This window comes from Pimephales promelas, chromosome 12 (genome assembly GCF_988280905.1).
Source record: "Pimephales promelas chromosome 12, fPimPro1.hap1.1, whole genome shotgun sequence".
Classification (NCBI taxonomy): domain Eukaryota; kingdom Metazoa; phylum Chordata; class Actinopteri; order Cypriniformes; family Leuciscidae; genus Pimephales; species Pimephales promelas.
In genome coordinates, this window is record NC_142780.1 from 24,335,295 (window position 1) to 24,354,423 (window position 19,129).

Consider the following 19,129-nt stretch of genomic DNA (forward strand, 5'->3'; position numbering starts at 1 on the left):
AAAAATAGCTACTCTGGTATCCAGCATAATAATTTAGCCTATAAGGTATTTATTTCACAAAAGTCCTTTCTTATTGTTGTATTCATCATTAGGCTGCTATCTGTAATGAGGTCATTATTTTTACATCGCCCCTTATAGGTTAAGTAGGTACTCTGACTGTCTGGTTTAGAATTTATGCAGGTCATTGCCTAATAAAAGCTGAGGCTCACATATGTCAAGCAACAGATGGATAGTCCACATCAGTTGGCTAGCCTACTAAATTGTTTGATTTAAACTATATAGCCTAAGTAGGCTAAACATATTTTGAATAAAACTCAAAAAGCATTTTATTTACACTGACTCCAAGTTCCTGAATGCAATTAATGAGATTTCAAATGTAAGTTGTAATTGTTGATTTAGTGATTGTTGAAGAAAATATATGCAGGAGACCCAGAATTCTTCTGCATCATGCAATATGGATGATGATGACACCGAATAGATCAAGTTTTGTTAAAAACAAATATTGTTTGTTTGTTTGAAATATCATAAATAACCTTTTTAAAGTGCAATTTCAAATAATTTTGTTTTGTGAAATTCCAAATAAAGTATTTCAACAAATGTTTTTGATATATATATATATATATATATATATATATATATATATATATATATTTGTTCTGTATTTTCAATACATTTTCAGTGTAAAATCAGGTGTGCCCGTGTAACAATCACAAGCTACAGAGCATGAAACAGCTGCTGTCCCATTCACTCCTCTTGACCCTTTACTTAAATACATGCATTGACTTTCTCTTACAGCACTCCAGCAAATATCACATCAGGCTGCAGCATTCTTTAAATGACTGGGTTATACTGTTTTTATTTTAAAACTGTTCTTGAAGTATTTTATTCTCAACAAGGCTGCATTTGTTTAATCAAAAAAATAAATAATAGCCTTGTTGCATATTAGTGAGTTTCAGCATCAATAATCCGGTCTTCAGTGTCACATGATCATTCAGAAATCATTTTAATATGATGATTTAGTGCTCAAGAAACATTAGCCAAAGTAGCCATCAGTTCTGTAAAAGTGGCACAATGAAGACTGAAGAAACAGCTTTCTTTGTAACTGATCCAAGATCATTTCAGTAGCTTGCAGGCCGCTGTTGTGTGCTTGACAGGGACACTCGCTTGACAGGGCTCTCAGCAGCAATGACGTCTGGACCACAGAAATGCCATCTGCCCCCAACTGCCTCACGCCTGCACAAACATGTTGCACGTTGTCATTATGCTAAATGAGCTTAGCTCTGTTACTGTGATGATGGACACAGTAAACAGAGTACTTTAGATCATGACATCAAGGTTCCTTAAGTGCTAGACAGTACGTGCCGCCTGATGTGTGCTCTCCCTGTCTTTCTTTTCTTTGCAATCATGGCATTTTAAATAGATTAAATGTCTAAAAAGGAATAGTTATCTGTCACAGTTACACACTCAGGTTGTTCCAAACCTGTAGTAATGTCTTTCTGCTGAACACAAAAGAAGACATTTTGGAGAAATTGGATAAACAACCAGTTGATGGGCCCCAATGACTTCCATAGTATTTTTTAAAATATTTTTTTTCTCCATACTATGGAAGTTAATGGGGTCCATCAATTGTCTGTTTTACATTTTCAAAACTCCCATTGCAGGTGTCTCATTCAAATGTTTACGTAGGCTACCTTAATTGGGAACACCAAAGATGTGGGACGTGTTCATTCACTGATACCAGTGTCCAGCTTAACTTACTGATCCAATTTGTAGAGCTTTCCATAAGAATTATAGGCGCCTTCTGGCCACTATGCAAGGCATTCTGGGAGAGGGATGTTTACTCCACACTGTAAACAAGGATATATAAAAGCCAGAGTGCAGTGCATTCTGTGCAACTCACAGCTTGAGACAGCCACTAAACAGGATCTACTCTATTCAGATACACCTTCCGCAACTGTAACCATGGTTCTGGAGGACTCTGAGGACAGCACTTTTGAAATTTACATCACTGTGCGTTCTGATATGATTTTATTGATCTTCTGCTATTGTTGTCTAGCATGCTGTTAGAACAGTGGACACAATGTTTAATGTTTTATTTGAGCTTTTTATTCTTTTTCAGGGGGTTTTGATTTGTTGTTGATGGCATTTGTGTTGTTTACTGTCCGGCAGCTTTGCTATATCCGGTCAAAATGCATTAGACATTTTTGTGAGAACGAACAGACTATTTAAGAGTATAGGGTGGATTTTTGGTGTGCAACATTCTTTTTTTTTTTTCGGATGAACTGAGGGAAATTTTGCAATAAATATGTTAATTTTAATTCAAATCAGTCAAAACTTTTTAACCATAATATTCTGGCATGCATGACTGCTGCGATTGAGAATGAATGAGATCAGCGAGTATCAGTATTTTCTCTCCATGACCTGACCATAACTTTGCTCAAATAGGAGGATGATGTGGAGACTTTGTTTGGTAAGGTGCACTGCACCATGAAGGGTGTCCCGAGGGGCAACCGGCCTACCATCCTGACGCTCCATGACATTGGACTGAACCGTAAAAAAACTTCTTTAAACCTTCTCACTCCATAGTGTGTTTGTGTGTTTTAAGTAACAGTATCAATGCTAGTTCCAGTGCTCTTAAAACTAGTATACCCTTCAACATCTCATCTGTATTCTGTCATAATGCACTGAAAAAAAAATGTGTATGAATATCAAAGGCTTAGTACCACGGTTGTGTTCTTTGTTGTGCAGATAAGAGCTGTTTTGAGTCACTCTTTAATCAAAAAGACATGCATGAGATCATGCAACACTTTGCTGTGTGCCATGTTGACGCCCCGGGACAGCAGGAGGGTGCCAGCACACTCTCCACAGAGTAAGTAAGAGTTCATTATACCACCTGATTATGCTTTCAGGACTATCAGAGCATCCGGAGGGATATAATTAACCAAAACCTTAAGATTTCTGTCTCAGCAACATTCAAAATGAATGGTTGCCCTCTCTCATTGTCAAAAAAGCAGAGAAAGAAACTTCCCCAGCTTCTAAGAAAGGAAATCCATTTCAAATCTGCTCTTTTGGAGTGGGTCTGTTTTAGGAAATATAATGCAGACCGCTTTAATCTGCAACGTATGGCACCAGAATGTAGGTCAGCATGTCACTTATAGCGTCTAAGGAGAGTAAAGAACATTTATGATCTGCCATCTGGTACAGCAACGTTAACTGACATCCATTGCCCATAATCCAACCATCCAAAACAGCATCCAGACAGATTATGACCTCGCTAATGCCTGGAAGGCCATCGACAAGTCCTAAATATCCTGCTGTGCTGTTTAACTGGACCGTCTATTTGACCTCCGTATTGTTCCACATGTGTAAGGCTAACAAATAAACCACTGTCTGCTGTTATAGGTATACCTACCCTTCGATGGATCAGCTCTCAGAGGCCATCCCTATGGTCCTTGAGCACTTTGGGTAAGTCTTCAATGCTCAATAATGGTATAAAAACCCATCTTAGATGTTTAATTCTTATTGTTGAAGCTTTTATGAACACTCTTGATCCAGACCAGTTTGAATGCTTGCTCTTTTTTCCTTTATAGTCTGAAGAGTGTGATTGGAATGGCTGTGGGTGCTGGAGCCAACATCCTTGCCCGCTTTGCCGTGAGTTTTATACACTTTACCTCTCAGTTGCATTTTGAATGGTCTTGAATATCACGGATAACAGTTCTGCAACTTTTGCTGAAAAGCAACGTTGATACTTGCAGTGTAATCCTGCTTGTTGAGTCAAACATATTCCAGAGGAGAATATTCAGTTTTAATTTCTCACAATTATTGTTTGTTTGTTTGTTTGTTTTTTGCATGTATCTCTTAAAGCTAAAACACCCAGACATGGTTGAAGGTCTTGTTCTGATTAATATGAGTGCTCAGGCAGAGGGTTTTATGGACTGGGCAGCACAAAAGGTACAAAAGCTGGTTTCTTACCGCTGGATTTGCATTCTTATGAGATTAGAAATGATTGGATTCTTAAACTAATTTGAAGGAGCTTATATATATGTTACAATGCACAAATCCTCACTAAAGTGTGACATTTTCAACAGATTACAGGCTGGACTCACGCTCTCCCTGATTCTGTAATATTACACCTGTTTGGAAAGGTGGGAACTGTTGAATATATACTATAAAAAATACTAATTTGACTGTATAATGAACAGATTCATTTATTCTGAATATAAATACATGCGCATTAATTCTCAATGTATTGATTGTTTTGATGTAGGAGGAGACACATAATCATGAACTGATCTCAACCTTCCGTCATCTCATTACAAACAATGTAAACCAGTCCAACCTGCAGCAGTTTGTCAAGTCCTACAAAAGGTATCATTTATGAAATTTGTGTCTGCACTGCAGTTACTCAGTTCCTGGGTTTGACTGTTTTAATAAACTTTACAGCATCTATTTATTGCAATACAGAGGAAAAAAGTTGAAATTTACCAATAATTTACTGAAAGCCTCTGAAATCATATTTCCTTCGTTTCTCAGCCGACGGGATCTGGAGATCGAGAGACCGGTTCAAGGAGGAAACGTTAATGTACAAACACTCCAGTAAGTCCCACCAGACGACAGTAAACATACTGATTTTGAGTACCTCACAATTGTGTTTTGTATAAATGGTTTTGTCTTTATTACAGGTGTCCAGTATTGCTGATAGTGGGTGATAGTTCTCCAGCAGTAGATGCTGTGGTAAGAAAAGTTATTCCTTTAAAGTCGATTGGTTGCAACAATTTCCCCATTATTGGTGGTTATTAAAGTATCCCCCATACTGCAGATAAATTGGAGGGAAAAAAATAATGGTTATCTTATTTGACCTCACAGGTTGACAGCAACTCCAGAATGAATCCAAATACAACCACCTTTCTCAAGGTCAGTGACCTTGCAATTTCTATTACAATCACTAAAACTAGAAAATATCTTTGATAAATATGTGGATACAAAAATATGCCTATATACTACAGATATTTTGCACATCCTTATTTTTTAATGGTTGAAGTGTCATTTTTAATAGTTAACTTTTTTTTTGCAGATGGCAGACTGTGGCGGCCTGCCTCAGATTGATCAGGTAGCCTATCATGATACATATACATCTACACATTCAAATCTGCATTCTTGTTGATATCTGACAGTGGTTATAAGCGAATTTACACTTGTTTATCTTCTTTTGCAGCCTGAAAAACTAATAGAAGCTTTCAAATATTTTATCCAGGGGATGGGCTACAGTAAGCGCACGTTGTTTTAACAACAACACTGAACTACTATCAAAAATATATACACGTATTTAAATAATATTCATATGACATTTTATATGTAAGAAAATGGCGGTCTCACTGCCTTTTCTCACTTTCTCCCCCATAGTGCCCTCTGTCAGTATGACCCGTCTGGCTCGATCTCGTACGGCCAGTAGCTCATCCCTCAACCGCAACCGCAGCGGTACAACAAACACGACGTACGAGCAGCGTGGACGTTCCCACACTGACGTCTCCATGGAGAGCGCCACAAACACAGAGCACAGTTCCTCCGATCCCATACTTTCCCCCGAGCTGACCTGCTGAACGCCTCTGCAGGCGGTTTAAAATTGGACCTAAAATGACAGAATTTGAACCTGAAAGCTGATGCTCCTGTGATTTGATCATAGTGTTTATCACAAGGGATAGGCCTATTAGAATAGATAGCCTTCACTGCAAACAAATGTTGTAGCCTACTTAATAGACCAGGCACTTTGTTTTAAACATCTAAACCATTTGTAAACTACCATTTTATTACTTGTAATGTACAATTTGTAATATTTTATAATGATATAATATAAATAAGCTTATATGTGATGTGTACAGTAGGCTAGCTGTACAAATTGTGTGTGCGGGGTGTGTGTGTGTGTGTGTTTGTGTTGGAGGGTTTTCTGGTAAGGCTGAATGTTTGGAGGATTTTTTTATACTTTATAATTTCTTATTACATATAAATTCTATACTTGCAATTGATAACAGTAATGTCAAATACACTTGACAGTAGAGAGAATGACCACAGGTAGTCTACAAAATATTTGATATAATTTCCGAATTATTTCAGGTGGTAGGTGGCTATTGTAAAATCTTTCAATGTTGGTAAAATAACTTTGTATTTAACAAATAAAATTAAAATATAACAGTAAATTTAGTCAGTCTCACTGCTATTACATCTAAAACTAACTATAAAACTATATTTGTGTGTCGTGAATTTTAAACAGCACCATTACAGAAATTATGTACATCACTCGAGTGACAATAGAAATACAAGCTGATGCATAAAGAAAAGCATGTCTTTTTTATTAAAAAAAGAGACATTTCTGGAATATTTCCAGAATTAAATATGAACAGCAACAACGTGGCAAAATAAATGTCTGAATAACAAAAAGACCACTGTCACTTCTCTTGTATATTTCAGAATATGACACAAAGTGTATTTTAACACCATTTTACTCAAATATATATATTTTCAAAAAATGATTGCTATGTGTATTCCTTTAAGGAGAATTCCTTTTATCATTGAAGGCAATATGTATTTATTTTTACATTTTTCGTAAAATACAAAAAGTGATTTTCTTTCTAACTTTGCACAAATTTGTAGCGGGAAGTCAACAGAACATCTTAAATTTAAAATGTTTTATCCCTCATAAATCCATTAGAAATCTTACCATACCGTACCATAATGTCTGAACTAACATTCCCCTCGCAATCCATCTCAATATGAGTAACTGTGCTAATTTTCATTCATAAACCATCCGATATGATTTCTCATCAACAGTGAACGATTCCTTTCAAAAAGCATCCCTGTTTCTGTGTCACACCGTGAGCATGGATGCTTTTTGTAGACTACAAAGGTGAGTGCAAGGATGCCATAAAGAAAGATTGCATCTGGCTCTCGGTTAATTAGTTAACAATCTCCTTGAACTCATAGTATTGCTCCAGATCTGCGAAGATATCGTTTGGATTCCTGCAGGAGAGGTTGCAAAAACATGCGTTGATCCACATGTATTTCCAAGTAAGAACTGATCCATTTGGACAATCAAACTCCACCTCAATGGTCTTAGACTTGTAGGGGATGCAGCAGCGCTCATCAGTACAGATTCCACAGTACTTGGGCCAATACGCCTTCTTACTGATGCAGCCTGAGATGGTGAAGTACTGAAACTCTGGCTCACGGTAAATGTTCAGGCACTTTTTACCCGGCTGAGTCACAGATACGACAGACAAACAATCAATCAGCTAATCAATCGATCAATATCAATCAAAAAATCATTTAGATCAGGGATGGGCAACTTAGATTATTCAAGTTCTATCATTAAAATAAGCGAGGAAAAGTAGAAATGGATCAGCAAATTAAACATAATAGAAATGAATTCTTACTCTAAAGTGCTTGGTGATGTCGACCTCACAAGGTCGGAGGTTACACAGTCGGCTCTCTTTCTCCATCACACAACCAGCATTGTCGTTAGAAATGCGCAATGATATGCCCCGGCCACAGGTCTTTGAACAGGGACTCCATGGGGTAGTCTGGGTAACGCAATTTTTATGCCAAATATCATTAGTGGTGAGGGACTCTGAAAAAGACATAAAGAAAAAGTGTGAGATTCGTCAATGGCGATGAACTAAAAATGTTATAGTATTCTCATGGACATTCATCACCACACAAATTAAAATAAATCCCCAGATAGCAAATGTACGTCTGCAAGACGTCTGTTAAACATCCCTTCATCTGGAAAGCATCTGCTGTTTACTAACATCTGATAGACATCTTTAAGATGTCAGTTTACCATATAAATCATTACATCTTAAAGACATCTTCTAAACGTCTATTTGACATCTGACAGGAAACGTCCTATAGACGTAGTGCAGATGAGCAAACACTCTGATGTAAACACACACATCAAATATCAGGGGCACTGCTCACCCTCCTCAGGGGCATGTCTGGGGTTGGTCTTGCGTGGTTTACGGGACTCTTCGCAGATCCATTTCTCACAACATTGGCCTGTGATCTTCACTCGCTTGGGCGACTGACACCAGACCCGGGGTGGCAGGGACTCGGTGCAGAGAGACACACATCCAATTGCCCCATTCACACACAGACAGTGGTACTTACAATTGGGCTGGAAACTTTGGCCATTACGGTAAATCACACCGTTATATTCACAGCCTGTTCCCATAACATCTGAAACACAGAATTGACTGGATTATTTATTTCCTTAAAGGAATAGTTCACTTTCAAATAAAAATTATCCCATGATTTGCTCACCCTCAAGCCAACCTAGGTGTATATGACTTTCTTTTTTTCAGACAAATACAATCAGAGTTATATTGAAAAAATATGCTGGCTCTAAGTTAGATTAAGTTTTAGGTTTTATAATGGCAGTGGATTGCAACCAACTGCTGATATGTACGCTATGCCACGAGACGCGCTACGCTACTTCTGCCGTCATGTTTCGGAAGTTGCGCATTAGGGGTAAGTGGACTGCGTACGGCCGTTTGGCTGGAAACTAGAATTTTACTTTGTAAAGTGTTAAATATTAATATTTTTCTTACACAAACACATCTCTTCGCTTCAGAAGGCCTTTATTAACCCCGCGGAGCCGTGTGAAGCTTGTTTATGATGGATGGATAATTCACTACAATTATAAAGCTTGGAAGAGCCAGGATACTTTTTTAATATAACTCCAATTGTATTCATCTGAAAAAAAAAAGTAGTCATATACACCTAGGATGGCTTGAGGGAGAGTTAATCATGGGGTAATTTTCATTTTAAAGTGATCTAATCATTTATGTCAAGGACAAGAAACAATACAGGACACTGGACAGCCTAAAAGGTTTTGTACCAGAGTACCAATTTGACACAGAATAAAAAAAAGTAGATATTGCATCTAATCTGTCGGTGCAAAAACTGTTGTAATAGAATACGTTTAATATAAGTACATTAATATTTACATAATTTTCCAATATTGTGGGGTCCAGTCAAGATGTCAAAGACAACATTTTGAAAACCTAGGATTTAAAACCTGATTAAAACTTGGACAAAAACTGAAAGACGTAATATGTGTTAAAATGTGAATAAATTTAAATAATAATATATATATATTTTTATTTTAACATGAAATAATGAAATATTCTAACTATTTCGTTGTATATTTCATCGAATGCATAGTAAATTAAGCTTAACCAGTTAAAGAATATGTGGGGTCACTTACATGCACACACTCCTTTTTCGTACCTCGGCTTGTCAGCGCTGTAGTCACAGTAAAGTCCTTTATGGTAGTCACAGGTATCTCTCTCATTACAGGTTTCCCACACCTGCTTGGCACATGCCTTGCAGCAGTCACATCCATCTGTCAACAGGCTAACCCCATATGGGCAAACAGGGGCACTCTTGGGGCACTTACAGGGCCAATTGCAGTATCGATTTCGGTTATAAGGGTCCAAATCTGTGGTCACAAGAGGAGAGTCTGTGGAGTTGTGGGAACTGGCCTGTGTGGAAGAGAAGAGAGGAACATGAAGAAGATGCCACCTTTAGCCACTTTGGGGCAACAGAGAGTTTGCTTTGAAATTTCATTGAAATTGGACCATTTTAATAGGCTCCCAAAACTTCACTGCAGAGAATGTATTAAATTAGTTTAATATGAACAATAAGATGGCATAATCATTTTTAGGCCTACTGTTTATCTATATAAAATCCAAAAAGAGAGAAATGCAACATTATTTATTGTCATATAAATGGATTATATATTGTCATAAAATCCTCTTTGTAAATCAAACACTGCCTGCAACAGTTCTGCCTGGTTCTCAGTCTGATTTGTTCTCTCGCTCAAGTCAATCAGACTGTTTCTCTCAACAGTGGATGAAATGGAAACCCAAATTAGAACAGAAGGGAAGAGTAAATCTCTGACAAACCACACCAATTCAAACCAAAAAATTCTAAACGTGGAAATAAATTGGAAATAAAGTGTCTAAAGTGTTGTGTGTTTAATAAGACAGTGTTGATCAGCTAGGGGATAGGTGGGGAGGGAGGGCTTATTGTCCCAATAAGGCAAGTACTCACTGCAGAGTCAAATGACGTCCAGCTCCATCTCTCTGGACATCTAATGGGGTGGAAGGATAGAGTTGTTGGACATTTTAGCTCCACCCATTAGGGCCAAATTACATTTTACATTACAATTACAAATTATTTTACATTTTATCTAGCGAGGAGGGGCTAGACACAAGCTCCAACCATTTGCTCTGCAGCAGCAAGCCTCTCCAATAAGGCGGCTTCTATTGTTTAAATAGTATAAAAATATTAGGCCTAATAAATAATAATAGAATAGTAATAATTCAATATTTTAAAATAATAATTTTCAATCTGTTATTATTGCATTAACACTGAGAAGCTAATAATAGTATCTGCCACTATTAATTAATATAAATAGCATCTATTTAATAGTTGTTTTTTTAACATAGTGTAAACATAATCTACTTACACTTTATACTTTTCACGTTATAGCCTAACTATAACCTAACGTTATAGCATTATTAATTTCACAATCTCAATCAAAATGTTGTAGGCTGCTACTAAATATCGAGGCTGCACATGCGCGTTAAATTATTATAGCACATTGGTTAGTGCAAAGTCGTCAACAAATGTGGTCAAATAAAAATAAAGTATTGTCATCATGAACTGGCATTTTAAGTTTGGGAAAAAAATGATTAGGACTATTTACGTTTTTATTTACATTTGAGGGTTGGAATGAATGTGCAAGTATGGACATTTATGAATTTGAAAGACAAATCGCGCTTTCCAAGAACCAGTTACGGTGGCTCGCGCTTTGATTACGGAACTACTTTACTGAGCTATAAAAGCTAAAAGGCAGTTCATTTATATTCTTGCTTTCTTTAATTGTTAAAGAATTTTTATATTAAATACTGCGTTAAATCAACAAAATGATTGAACTTACCTGGTGCACGCTGGCTGTCAAAATCATCCACAACTGGAGTCTCCACATTACTATATTCCTGAGAGAAATACATTGAAAAAAGAAATGTTGTTTTCTACAGGTACAATCCACAAGCGTTCCCTCGTGGCATCCGCAGTGACCGCGCAGATGTGACGGTCAGAGTGACTGAGTCTCAACTTAACGTCAGTCTGTCTGTCAGATTTAGTGGGAGTTTACTGAAAGTTTTCCTTCGGTTCACTCCTGGTTCACTCCAGTTCAATCGCCAAGGGGGTTGGAATCAAAATAAAACATCTAAATTATTTAGAAAGTGAACTTTTCCAACAGTTATTACGTATTATAAAAACATCGTAATGATGTCTTTGCTGGTAATGATTTTGGCATGACATGAGCAAGGCATTCATTCATAAGCCATAACACCCTTTTTACAGTCTATGAGGAACACACGAACGAAACAACTTAAATGCATTGTGTCTGCGCAATGATGTTTTGAGTAATTTGTTTTTGACTTCTCAAAGAATCCGATAAAGGACATTAAGTATTATATAGTCAGGATATTTACATAATTAACTGAGGGGTTACTGATGTAAATAGGAGAGGAAGATATTATAATCCATATGATAACCCATAGTTAATTCATTACTCATATTTACTTTCCATAACTGGTTGACATTTGGAGAGAAATAATTCCAGAGAGCAGCAATAATTCAAGATAAGAGCATCTGGACCAGGACAGAGAACTGTGTGGCCAAAAATAATTTCCTTCTGCACTGCCAGACAGTGAGAATGTAGGTATAATAAACCAGATATTGGTATTACTCATTTTCAAATGCAATTAAATTGAATTAACAAAACATGCACTGTAAAATATTTAGTACAGAAATTGGTTAACTGTAATTGGTCAATTGTAACTTTATACAGTGAAAATCTTAGTTTAACATCCCTTACGAAAAAGAAGTGTATTCAAGTGTGCCATTAGTATACTTCTTTTAAACTAAAAATAAGAAAGTTTACTTTCAGTTTACTTTTCCTGTACTTCTCAGAAGTATATGTACTTCTCAGAAATATACTTCAAATTACACTTAAGTGTACTTTACTTATACTGAGAGAAAAGCAAGTATATTTGTCCTGTTCTTGTACTCAATCTTTTGATCCAGAAATACTTAAAAGTATAATTAAGTATTCAAAGTATACTTGTGTAAGTATTACAGTAAAAAAGTAAACTACTAGAATACACATAAATTCACTTGCAGTACACATGAGATACATAATTATGAACTAGTTGTGCACTTACTGTTACACTTATAGTACACTTAACCATATACTTTTATGTTCTAAAAGTGGGCCAATTTAGTCCCAAGCGGTATTAAATTAGTACACTTAGAAGTTTACTACTAGTACATAGTGACATTAGTATACTTACTACATAATGTATACTTAAAAATATACTTGAACATTACTTAAGTATACTACATAAAATTAACTTGAAATATACTTCTTTTTCGTAAGGGATCCCATTATAATTTATGGAGAAGGTAGGTTTATGGTGATTTTAAGTAGACCGGCCTATTAACATTATATGACAAAAATATATACTTCCTGTACTGTATGTCTTTCTGTAAAACCTGAAACATTGTCACTGTCTAATGGTGATTTTTTGACAACCACATTTAACAAGAATTTTCTTTACAGTGCTTGAATATACTGTAATGTATTGCACTATTAAAAAAATAATAATCGTTTGGCTTTTTTTCTTTTAGTTATATTAACTGAAATATTAAAAAGTAAAGAAATGTAATTAATTCAAATAAATGAATGTTGATTTAAGTGCATTGTTTGCTGGGAAAACTCACATACGGTTAAGATTGAGCTCGTAACAGAGAAAACTAAAACAACAAATATTTTTGGAAGGCGCCTACACAGTATTTTGCAAGGTTTGTGTGATGTGCTCATATTTTGCCAAAACCTTGAAGTGTACACTACTGCTAAGGTTTCCACGGTTTGCAAATTAAAAAGCGACTGCTGGGCATCCGACTGCCATAGACTGATGCACTAAACAGAAGAACAGTAAAAATTCTTAACTAATCTCCTACACCACAGACAAAAAAAAAAGAATTTATATATATATATATATATATATATATATATATATATAGATGTTTCAGCCCTTAATGTGCAACTTTGTTTCATAGTTCATGTGGAAAATATACCACATTCTTAGAAAATGCCCTAAACCTTGACATCATTCATATGGGTGTACTGAACGTAATCAAAAGTGTCCAGACAGCCAGAGCAGAATAGTCTAGACAAAGAGGAAAGGCTTCTTATAATCTCCAGGAATAAAGTGATAATTAGTATCTCAGAATAGCCCTCAGTCATTGGCACACAAGCCTGTGGCACCATCTGGAAACTTGCAGAAAGTGAAACGGTCAGGATAACTCATATATTCTCTTGGCACTTTGGTCAGTCCTAATTCCATGTGACTGAACAATGTCTTCATTTTATTGCTATGTCACCTTATTCATGAAGATAATCTAATGCTCTATTTCTATATAATTTTCACACACACACAAAACAATTACCCACTACGGATTGAATCGACGTAGTCATGTGGTATGGTGTTTATAATATATCTGTTGCATGATATACGTTTTATAATGCTGGTGTGGTCGAAGCAAAAAAAAAAATAGCCTTGGTTGACGAAGTTGTATTGTGTTGTGTTGTAAAATTTGAACATTGAAGATTAAACCAAGTGTTTTCAATGCAGTTTATTGCTTAAGTTCTACTTTGAATGTTCATTGATTCATAATAACAGTGATTTACATCAATAGAAATACCAAAATGACAGAGTGCTAAGCTTGAATTGGTTGTGGATTGAGTGATTACAACTAAATCTAAATTGTGAGACTAACTGTAAGCATCTTTCTCAGATTTAGGTTTGCTTGCAGTCAGAAATAAGCTGGTATCTGGAAGTGACTTGGGCTCTTGGGTTGGAATTTGATTTTGAATTCCTCCAGTTTCTCCCACTGAAGTCCCACAGGATAATTTGGCTGTGAAGTCAAAGTCAGATTTACAAGAAACCAAGTGCACTCAATCAGCATTAAAGACTGGTCAAAAAACCCCACTGCAATCTTCCAATCTCTACATTTAAAGACCACCAGGGGTTTATATGGATGTGTCGAGCAGTACTAACCGGTAGAGGAGATCAGAGCCAGCACATATTGAGACCAGAAGGAACACTGCGGGCTCTGGAGGTTCTTGCGGTTACTGAGCGTAAAGGACAGCTCTTTATAGCCACGTCCACCCGGTTGAGGGATGAACTGAGGCCATGGGGGCAAGAGCTTACTGAAGGACGTCCTAGATGTTGCAAGAGGCAGGTTGGGGTTTCTGTGAAGAGCAGAGTAGAGATGAACAGGCCAGTGCAAAATCATTACAGTCGGCATGAAATGAAAATGTACCCTTTTTTCTAAATGCGTGCTATTGAGCTTATTGTGAACAACTCATTTATGCAGGTGTTATGAATGAGATGAATAATGAGATGAATGAAAGATCTGTCGCTACGCTACTACTGTTAGATCGCACCTTTAAACAAAATATAAAAATGGTGGATGATAAATACCCAGACTTTATGAAGTTTGTCATGTAGTTCATGACTTGCAAGGTAAGCATTCTCTCTTTTGAGCTGAAGAAGTCTTGTTTTTCTGAGGCAAGAGGAACTCCAAAGAGGAACTGCACATCCGTTGGAAGTGACAGATCAACACTGTGAGAAAAAATATATTAGACAGGGTTTTTTTTTCAAAGTTTTGAAATTTAAGTCTTGGGAAACCCTTAAAACCACCATATTTCTGAAAAGGTACTTGAAAAGTGCTTGAGAAGACAATGGGCTATAATAGAAAATAGAGTTTAACTATCTTTTCTCACCATCTGATATTGATATAGAGCCATTTCACATGGCTATGAGCGTGATATTGCTCATATATTTATTTAAGTATGTGATACAGCTTTCATTATTCAGGTCAATCATATATTCAAGGGAGAAAAAATCAGTTTGAATAAGGAAAGCGATATCTTTGTCATAGTATTCTTTTAATGGTTAACGTTTACACAGCTATTGCATGTGCTGCACTTTATTTGTACCATTTTTACTTTTTTTTTTATTATTTATCTATTTACCTTTTTCAATTTTGAAGATAATAAAGATATTAGTAGTCCTTGAAAATCCAAAAAAAAAAATCATTTTACAGTATCTCTACAAACCCCGTTTAGAACACACAGAGATTCTTCTTGGATCTGATAGATGCTATTTTGAATGGAACCAAGTCATGTACAATGAAGTAAGTATGAAATTATGTGTGTGGAATGAGAGGTACCTGCTGTAGGCAGTGTCCTCAGGTAGGTGGTACATGTGAACACTGGACTGTGTGTTTGCTGCCCAGAATTCAGCCATGTCCACAGCTGGACAGATGATAAAGAGGTCTCTGTGGAAATAAAGGGCCATGATATGGATGACAGGTGAACATGATTTCACCAAGAACCACATGTTCCTGGATCAACATCTTTGTTGATCCTGGATCAGCTTTCCAATGAACCAATCAGATTTAAGGGACAAGTTTACACTTTATGTCAAGTTCAGGCTTAGAACAAGGGTGAAGTACTTAAACATCAGTGTTATTCACCTTTCATTACCCTCTGATTTTAGGGAAAAGTTATTGGTAGGGTTAGGTTTAGGGGTAGGGTTTGGATAAGGACTACATTTTGGGACAGGAATGTTATCCAGAAATCCAAAATATGTTGATCCAGGACCATGTCTTATTTGACAAAATCACGGTGACCATGAATGACATGCATAGCAAGGGAAGGCGGCTAAATCTGCATTTTAGGATTGTGATAAAAACACAGGGGCCACTTTTTAAACCACTTTTACACTTTTATCGGGCAGTATCGCAACAACAGGAAATTGTAGTTAAAAGAGCATCAGGAAATGAAGCTGGACATAAACTTGGTTTTACCAGGTTCTATATGTTCTATAAGTCCTTTCCTGTTTGTGTTGCTATGCTGCGGTGCCTTTGCGTGCTGCAGGTCAGAGGGGTGTGTCGCATGTGTTGGTCAGGTTTGGTCTGTACTATATCTGACACTAGTGATTATGTGGGCAGCCATCTTATCCTCTTTCTGAACTACTGACAATTCAGAAAAAGAACCAGGAATTTCAGGACATAGAACTGGAAAGGAAATGTGAAATTGTCCTTGAGAGATTAGCTAATCTTTTTTTAATTTTTTGATTTTAATTTGATTCTAGCAGGCATTTGATTTTACTCAACATGACATATTTTGGCTATGATTCCAACAGTGACCACTGCAGTGTTTGGAGATATCTGGTAATCACAAACAACAATGAATCAAAAGAAAAAAGAAAGAGCTTTTCGTTAAAATGGACTACTGTCTGCTGAATTTTCCAGACACACTTGAGTAAATTCTCTCAAGATGAGCTCAAGATTGTATCTGCCATGTATCATTTAGAGCAGAGTCATTTCTGCCATAACCTATACTAAGGAAGATAAACATATTTCTGTCAGGACCATTATCGTCTAAGATGAGTGAAATTAGCATACAGTTTGGGTTGGCGGTATGGTTCTGTTCTGGCAAGAACTCCCTGCCCATATTCCTAAAGGTAGACATGGATCTGAGAGTCAGCTGATGCGAGCTTGACTAACTTGACCTGCTATGCTTGATTACTTGAAAAGTCATCAAATTGTCAGTAAAACATCATTAAAAGTGCCATAGACTATTTTTACAGTATTGTTTTTTAGGATATATGCATAGTCTTCCTCATCTAAAATTAGCTGTCTCCATGTTATTTGAAGTTCTATGAAATTGTTTTAAGATCAGTGATGAGTGAAAGCTTCTATTAGGACTCTTTTAAACTCACAAGTATTTTTTCAGTCAAACCCAGATAAACCATTTCCTTCCTCTTTGCTACAAACACTTCAGCCTACCCACTGTTGAATGTAAGACAAGCACGGGTTAAGCACAGAGTCCAACCCTAAGGCTCAAAATTATTTCGGCTCTGGATTCCTCTGCATTCCAGACCACTTAACATTTTTTTTTTTTCAAGGATCTGAACAAACATACGTTCACAGCTGTGAACACATTGAGATTCGCTTTTATTCAGTTTGGCATCTAACTAAAAAGTTTGCAACTACCATTCAAAGCTTAAACAAAAAGCTGATCATGGGCCTTTAAATTCAATTAAACTCTTTTTTTTTTTGTTGGTATGATTTTTTAATGACTGTTTCTTATGCTCACAAAGGCTGCATTTATTTGGTCAGTGAAGACAGTTACAATTTAGAATAACTGTTATCTAATTTAATATATTTTAAAATGTAATTTTTATACCGGTGATAGCAAAGCTGAAATTTCAGCATCATTAGTCTTCAGCGTCACATGATCCTTCAGAAATCATTCTAATATGTTGGTTTGTCGCTCCAGAAACATTTCTTAACACTGTAACAGTTGAAAATATTGTAATTTTGTATATTCATAATATATATTAGTATATATAGTATATAAATACAGTATATACATAAATGCACACACATATATGTATATAAACATTTCAGGATTATTTGATGAATAGAAAGTTCAAAAGGACAGCATTTATTTGAAATGGAAATCTTTTGTAATATTATAAATGTTTTTAATGTCACTTTTGATGAGTTTAATGTCTCCTCACTGAAAAGTATTACCAGTAAATAAAAAAAAATCGTAATGACCATACTCTTTTGAATGGTAGTGCAAGTTGTTTGGTACACATGCTTTATCTCCAAGGTTCTTATATTGACAAGAAAATTTACTTCTGTTCTGTAAGACCTTTGACCTCTTACCTCGTAGCGTTTTCCAGAGCGCGAGAGAACACATTGTACCCTGAGGGTGTCGGAGAGTGCTGCAAAGAGTAGAACCAGGTCGCTGCCTCCTTCACGAAAGCATTGGCGTCATCTCCACCCAGAGAGTTAGACAGGGCCGCGTAAAACGCTGTCTTACTGTCAGCCCTTCCCTGGAGCTGCTCAAAATTCTTCTCAAGTGAATGAAACAGAAAAGTGTCAATAAGAAAATGTCACAGTATTCTATTAATGAAACCCTACTAATGAATATTCTAAATAACGCTTGATTTCTCACACTGGTGTTTTCCTTTAATTCTTATATATCTGTGTCCTGACCTTGATGTTCTTGGCTCTGCTGATAAGGCCGTCTTCAACTGATGAGCCCAGAAGTAAATCGACTCTGTGGAAGTGTCCGGAACGAAGAACCACAGAAGGCTTTTCCCGAACTACAGTTCCATCAACCACTGGTGACCAGGCCTGCAGGGGACCACTCACAGCTAACAACTACACACAAACACACCAAGAATGTTAAGCAAAAGTAATGATCGCTTTTTTACTTATTTTGTGTTTTTTCTTCACAAAGGTGACCCATTGTACCTTGGTCTGGGCAGCATTAATGCTCTGAGCCGGTTTGCTCCTCAAACAAGTCAGTATTTGTGTAGTATCAGCTGACGAGCAGCCAAGTTCTCTAGCAAGAGATGCAGTTTGCGCCTGGGCTTTAGATGTACTCATTACAACAGCAGGCGAAAACACAGATCCACCCTGCAAGCACACAACAGCATTGTTAAACATTGCATGAGACCACTAAAAAGTAGGTCTGGGTAATAAATATCGATTTCTCGATATTAATCGATTCTCATTTTTACGAACCAATAGGGCATTTCAGAATGTTTGTAAACAATAGGCACCGCGATACTTCCGGGTGGCAGAACGCGAGCGGCTTCCATTGACTAACTGAAGAGATCCAGCCGGCAACTGAACAGTTACACAGTTAAAATCATTGTTGTTGATCAAAGTTGAATCTATGGCGAAAATATGTTGTGTTTGGGGTTGCGCCACCAGATATACAGCAAAAGGTGTAGGTTTTTTTTAATCGATTTCCTTCAGAAAAAAGTAAATCTATCCAGCAGAACCTGTGGGTGAGGAGGTTAAAGCGAGTGGACGTCGTCAAAAGTGCATGTCGTCTTCTAATTATGAGCCTGAGCCCGATTTAAACCCAACCATTTTAATACGTGGGTCGTTATATAACTGACGT

The 19,129-nt window shown here is 36.6% G+C and overlaps 3 protein-coding genes across 5 annotated transcripts in view; 1 reads left to right on the top strand and 2 right to left on the bottom strand.

Annotated features, from left to right (window-relative positions):
- The first annotated feature begins 1,962 nt into the window (after positions 1 to 1,962).
- Positions 1,963 to 6,507, top strand: ndrg1b (N-myc downstream regulated 1b). Its single transcript, XM_039680179.2, has 14 exons — positions 1,963 to 2,010; positions 2,446 to 2,551; positions 2,749 to 2,869; positions 3,403 to 3,465; positions 3,591 to 3,651; positions 3,865 to 3,951; positions 4,089 to 4,145; positions 4,268 to 4,368; positions 4,534 to 4,596; positions 4,683 to 4,734; positions 4,867 to 4,914; positions 5,075 to 5,110; positions 5,216 to 5,267; positions 5,404 to 6,507. The coding sequence occupies exons 1-14, from the start codon at positions 1,963 to 1,965 to the stop codon at positions 5,598 to 5,600; spliced, it is 1,092 nt and encodes a 363-aa protein (XP_039536113.1). The 3' UTR covers positions 5,601 to 6,507.
- On the bottom strand, positions 6,313 to 11,218 carry ccn4b (cellular communication network factor 4b). 3 transcript variants are annotated; one of them, XM_089117787.1, is made up of 6 exons: positions 11,000 to 11,218; positions 10,108 to 10,147; positions 9,283 to 9,536; positions 7,972 to 8,229; positions 7,428 to 7,621; positions 6,313 to 7,250 (listed from the first exon to the last, which is right to left on the bottom strand). In XM_089117787.1, exons 3-6 carry the CDS (start codon positions 9,395 to 9,397, stop codon positions 6,951 to 6,953), a joined length of 867 nt encoding a protein of 288 aa, XP_088973913.1. In that variant the 5' UTR covers positions 9,398 to 9,536; positions 10,108 to 10,147; positions 11,000 to 11,218; the 3' UTR covers positions 6,313 to 6,950. The 3 variants fall into 3 exon arrangements, with proteins under 3 accessions (XP_088973913.1, XP_039536088.1, XP_039536087.1); XM_039680154.2 differs by lacking the exon at positions 10,108 to 10,147; XM_039680153.2 differs by lacking the exon at positions 10,108 to 10,147 and having other exon boundaries at positions 9,260 to 9,536; positions 11,000 to 11,213.
- A 2,533-nt stretch (positions 11,219 to 13,751) lies between these two features.
- tg (thyroglobulin) overlaps positions 13,752 to 19,129 on the bottom strand; it is a 37,116-nt gene continuing 31,738 nt past the window's right edge. The window contains exons 42-48 of the mRNA XM_039680192.2: positions 18,472 to 18,636; positions 18,211 to 18,378; positions 17,878 to 18,065; positions 15,367 to 15,474; positions 14,616 to 14,756; positions 14,190 to 14,383; positions 13,752 to 14,046 (exon numbers count right to left, since the gene is read on the bottom strand). Coding sequence (XP_039536126.2) covers positions 13,904 to 14,046; positions 14,190 to 14,383; positions 14,616 to 14,756; positions 15,367 to 15,474; positions 17,878 to 18,065; positions 18,211 to 18,378; positions 18,472 to 18,636 — 1,107 coding nt within the window. The 3' untranslated portion in view covers positions 13,752 to 13,903. The remainder of the gene's footprint in view (positions 14,047 to 14,189; positions 14,384 to 14,615; positions 14,757 to 15,366; positions 15,475 to 17,877; positions 18,066 to 18,210; positions 18,379 to 18,471; positions 18,637 to 19,129) is intronic.

Excerpts from the sequence above, each read along its gene's own strand:
- ndrg1b (XM_039680179.2), top strand. The coding sequence starts at position 1,963 with ATGGTTCTGGAGGACTCTGAGGACAGCACTTTTGAAATTTACATCACT. Across the intron at positions 2,870-3,402 it reads GCCAGCACACTCTCCACAGA|GTATACCTACCCTTCGATGG; the intron begins GTAAGTAAGAGT and ends CTGCTGTTATAG. Across the intron at positions 3,466-3,590 it reads ATGGTCCTTGAGCACTTTGG|TCTGAAGAGTGTGATTGGAA; the intron begins GTAAGTCTTCAA and ends TTTCCTTTATAG.
- ccn4b (XM_039680153.2), bottom strand. The coding sequence starts at position 11,047 with ATGTGGAGACTCCAGTTGTGGATGATTTTGACAGCCAGCGTGCACCAG. Across the intron at positions 9,537-10,999 it reads TGACAGCCAGCGTGCACCAG|GCCAGTTCCCACAACTCCAC; the intron begins GTAAGTTCAATC and ends TCTTCCACACAG. Across the intron at positions 8,230-9,259 it reads CGAAAAAGGAGTGTGTGCAT|ATGTTATGGGAACAGGCTGT; the intron begins GTAAGTGACCCC and ends TCTGTGTTTCAG.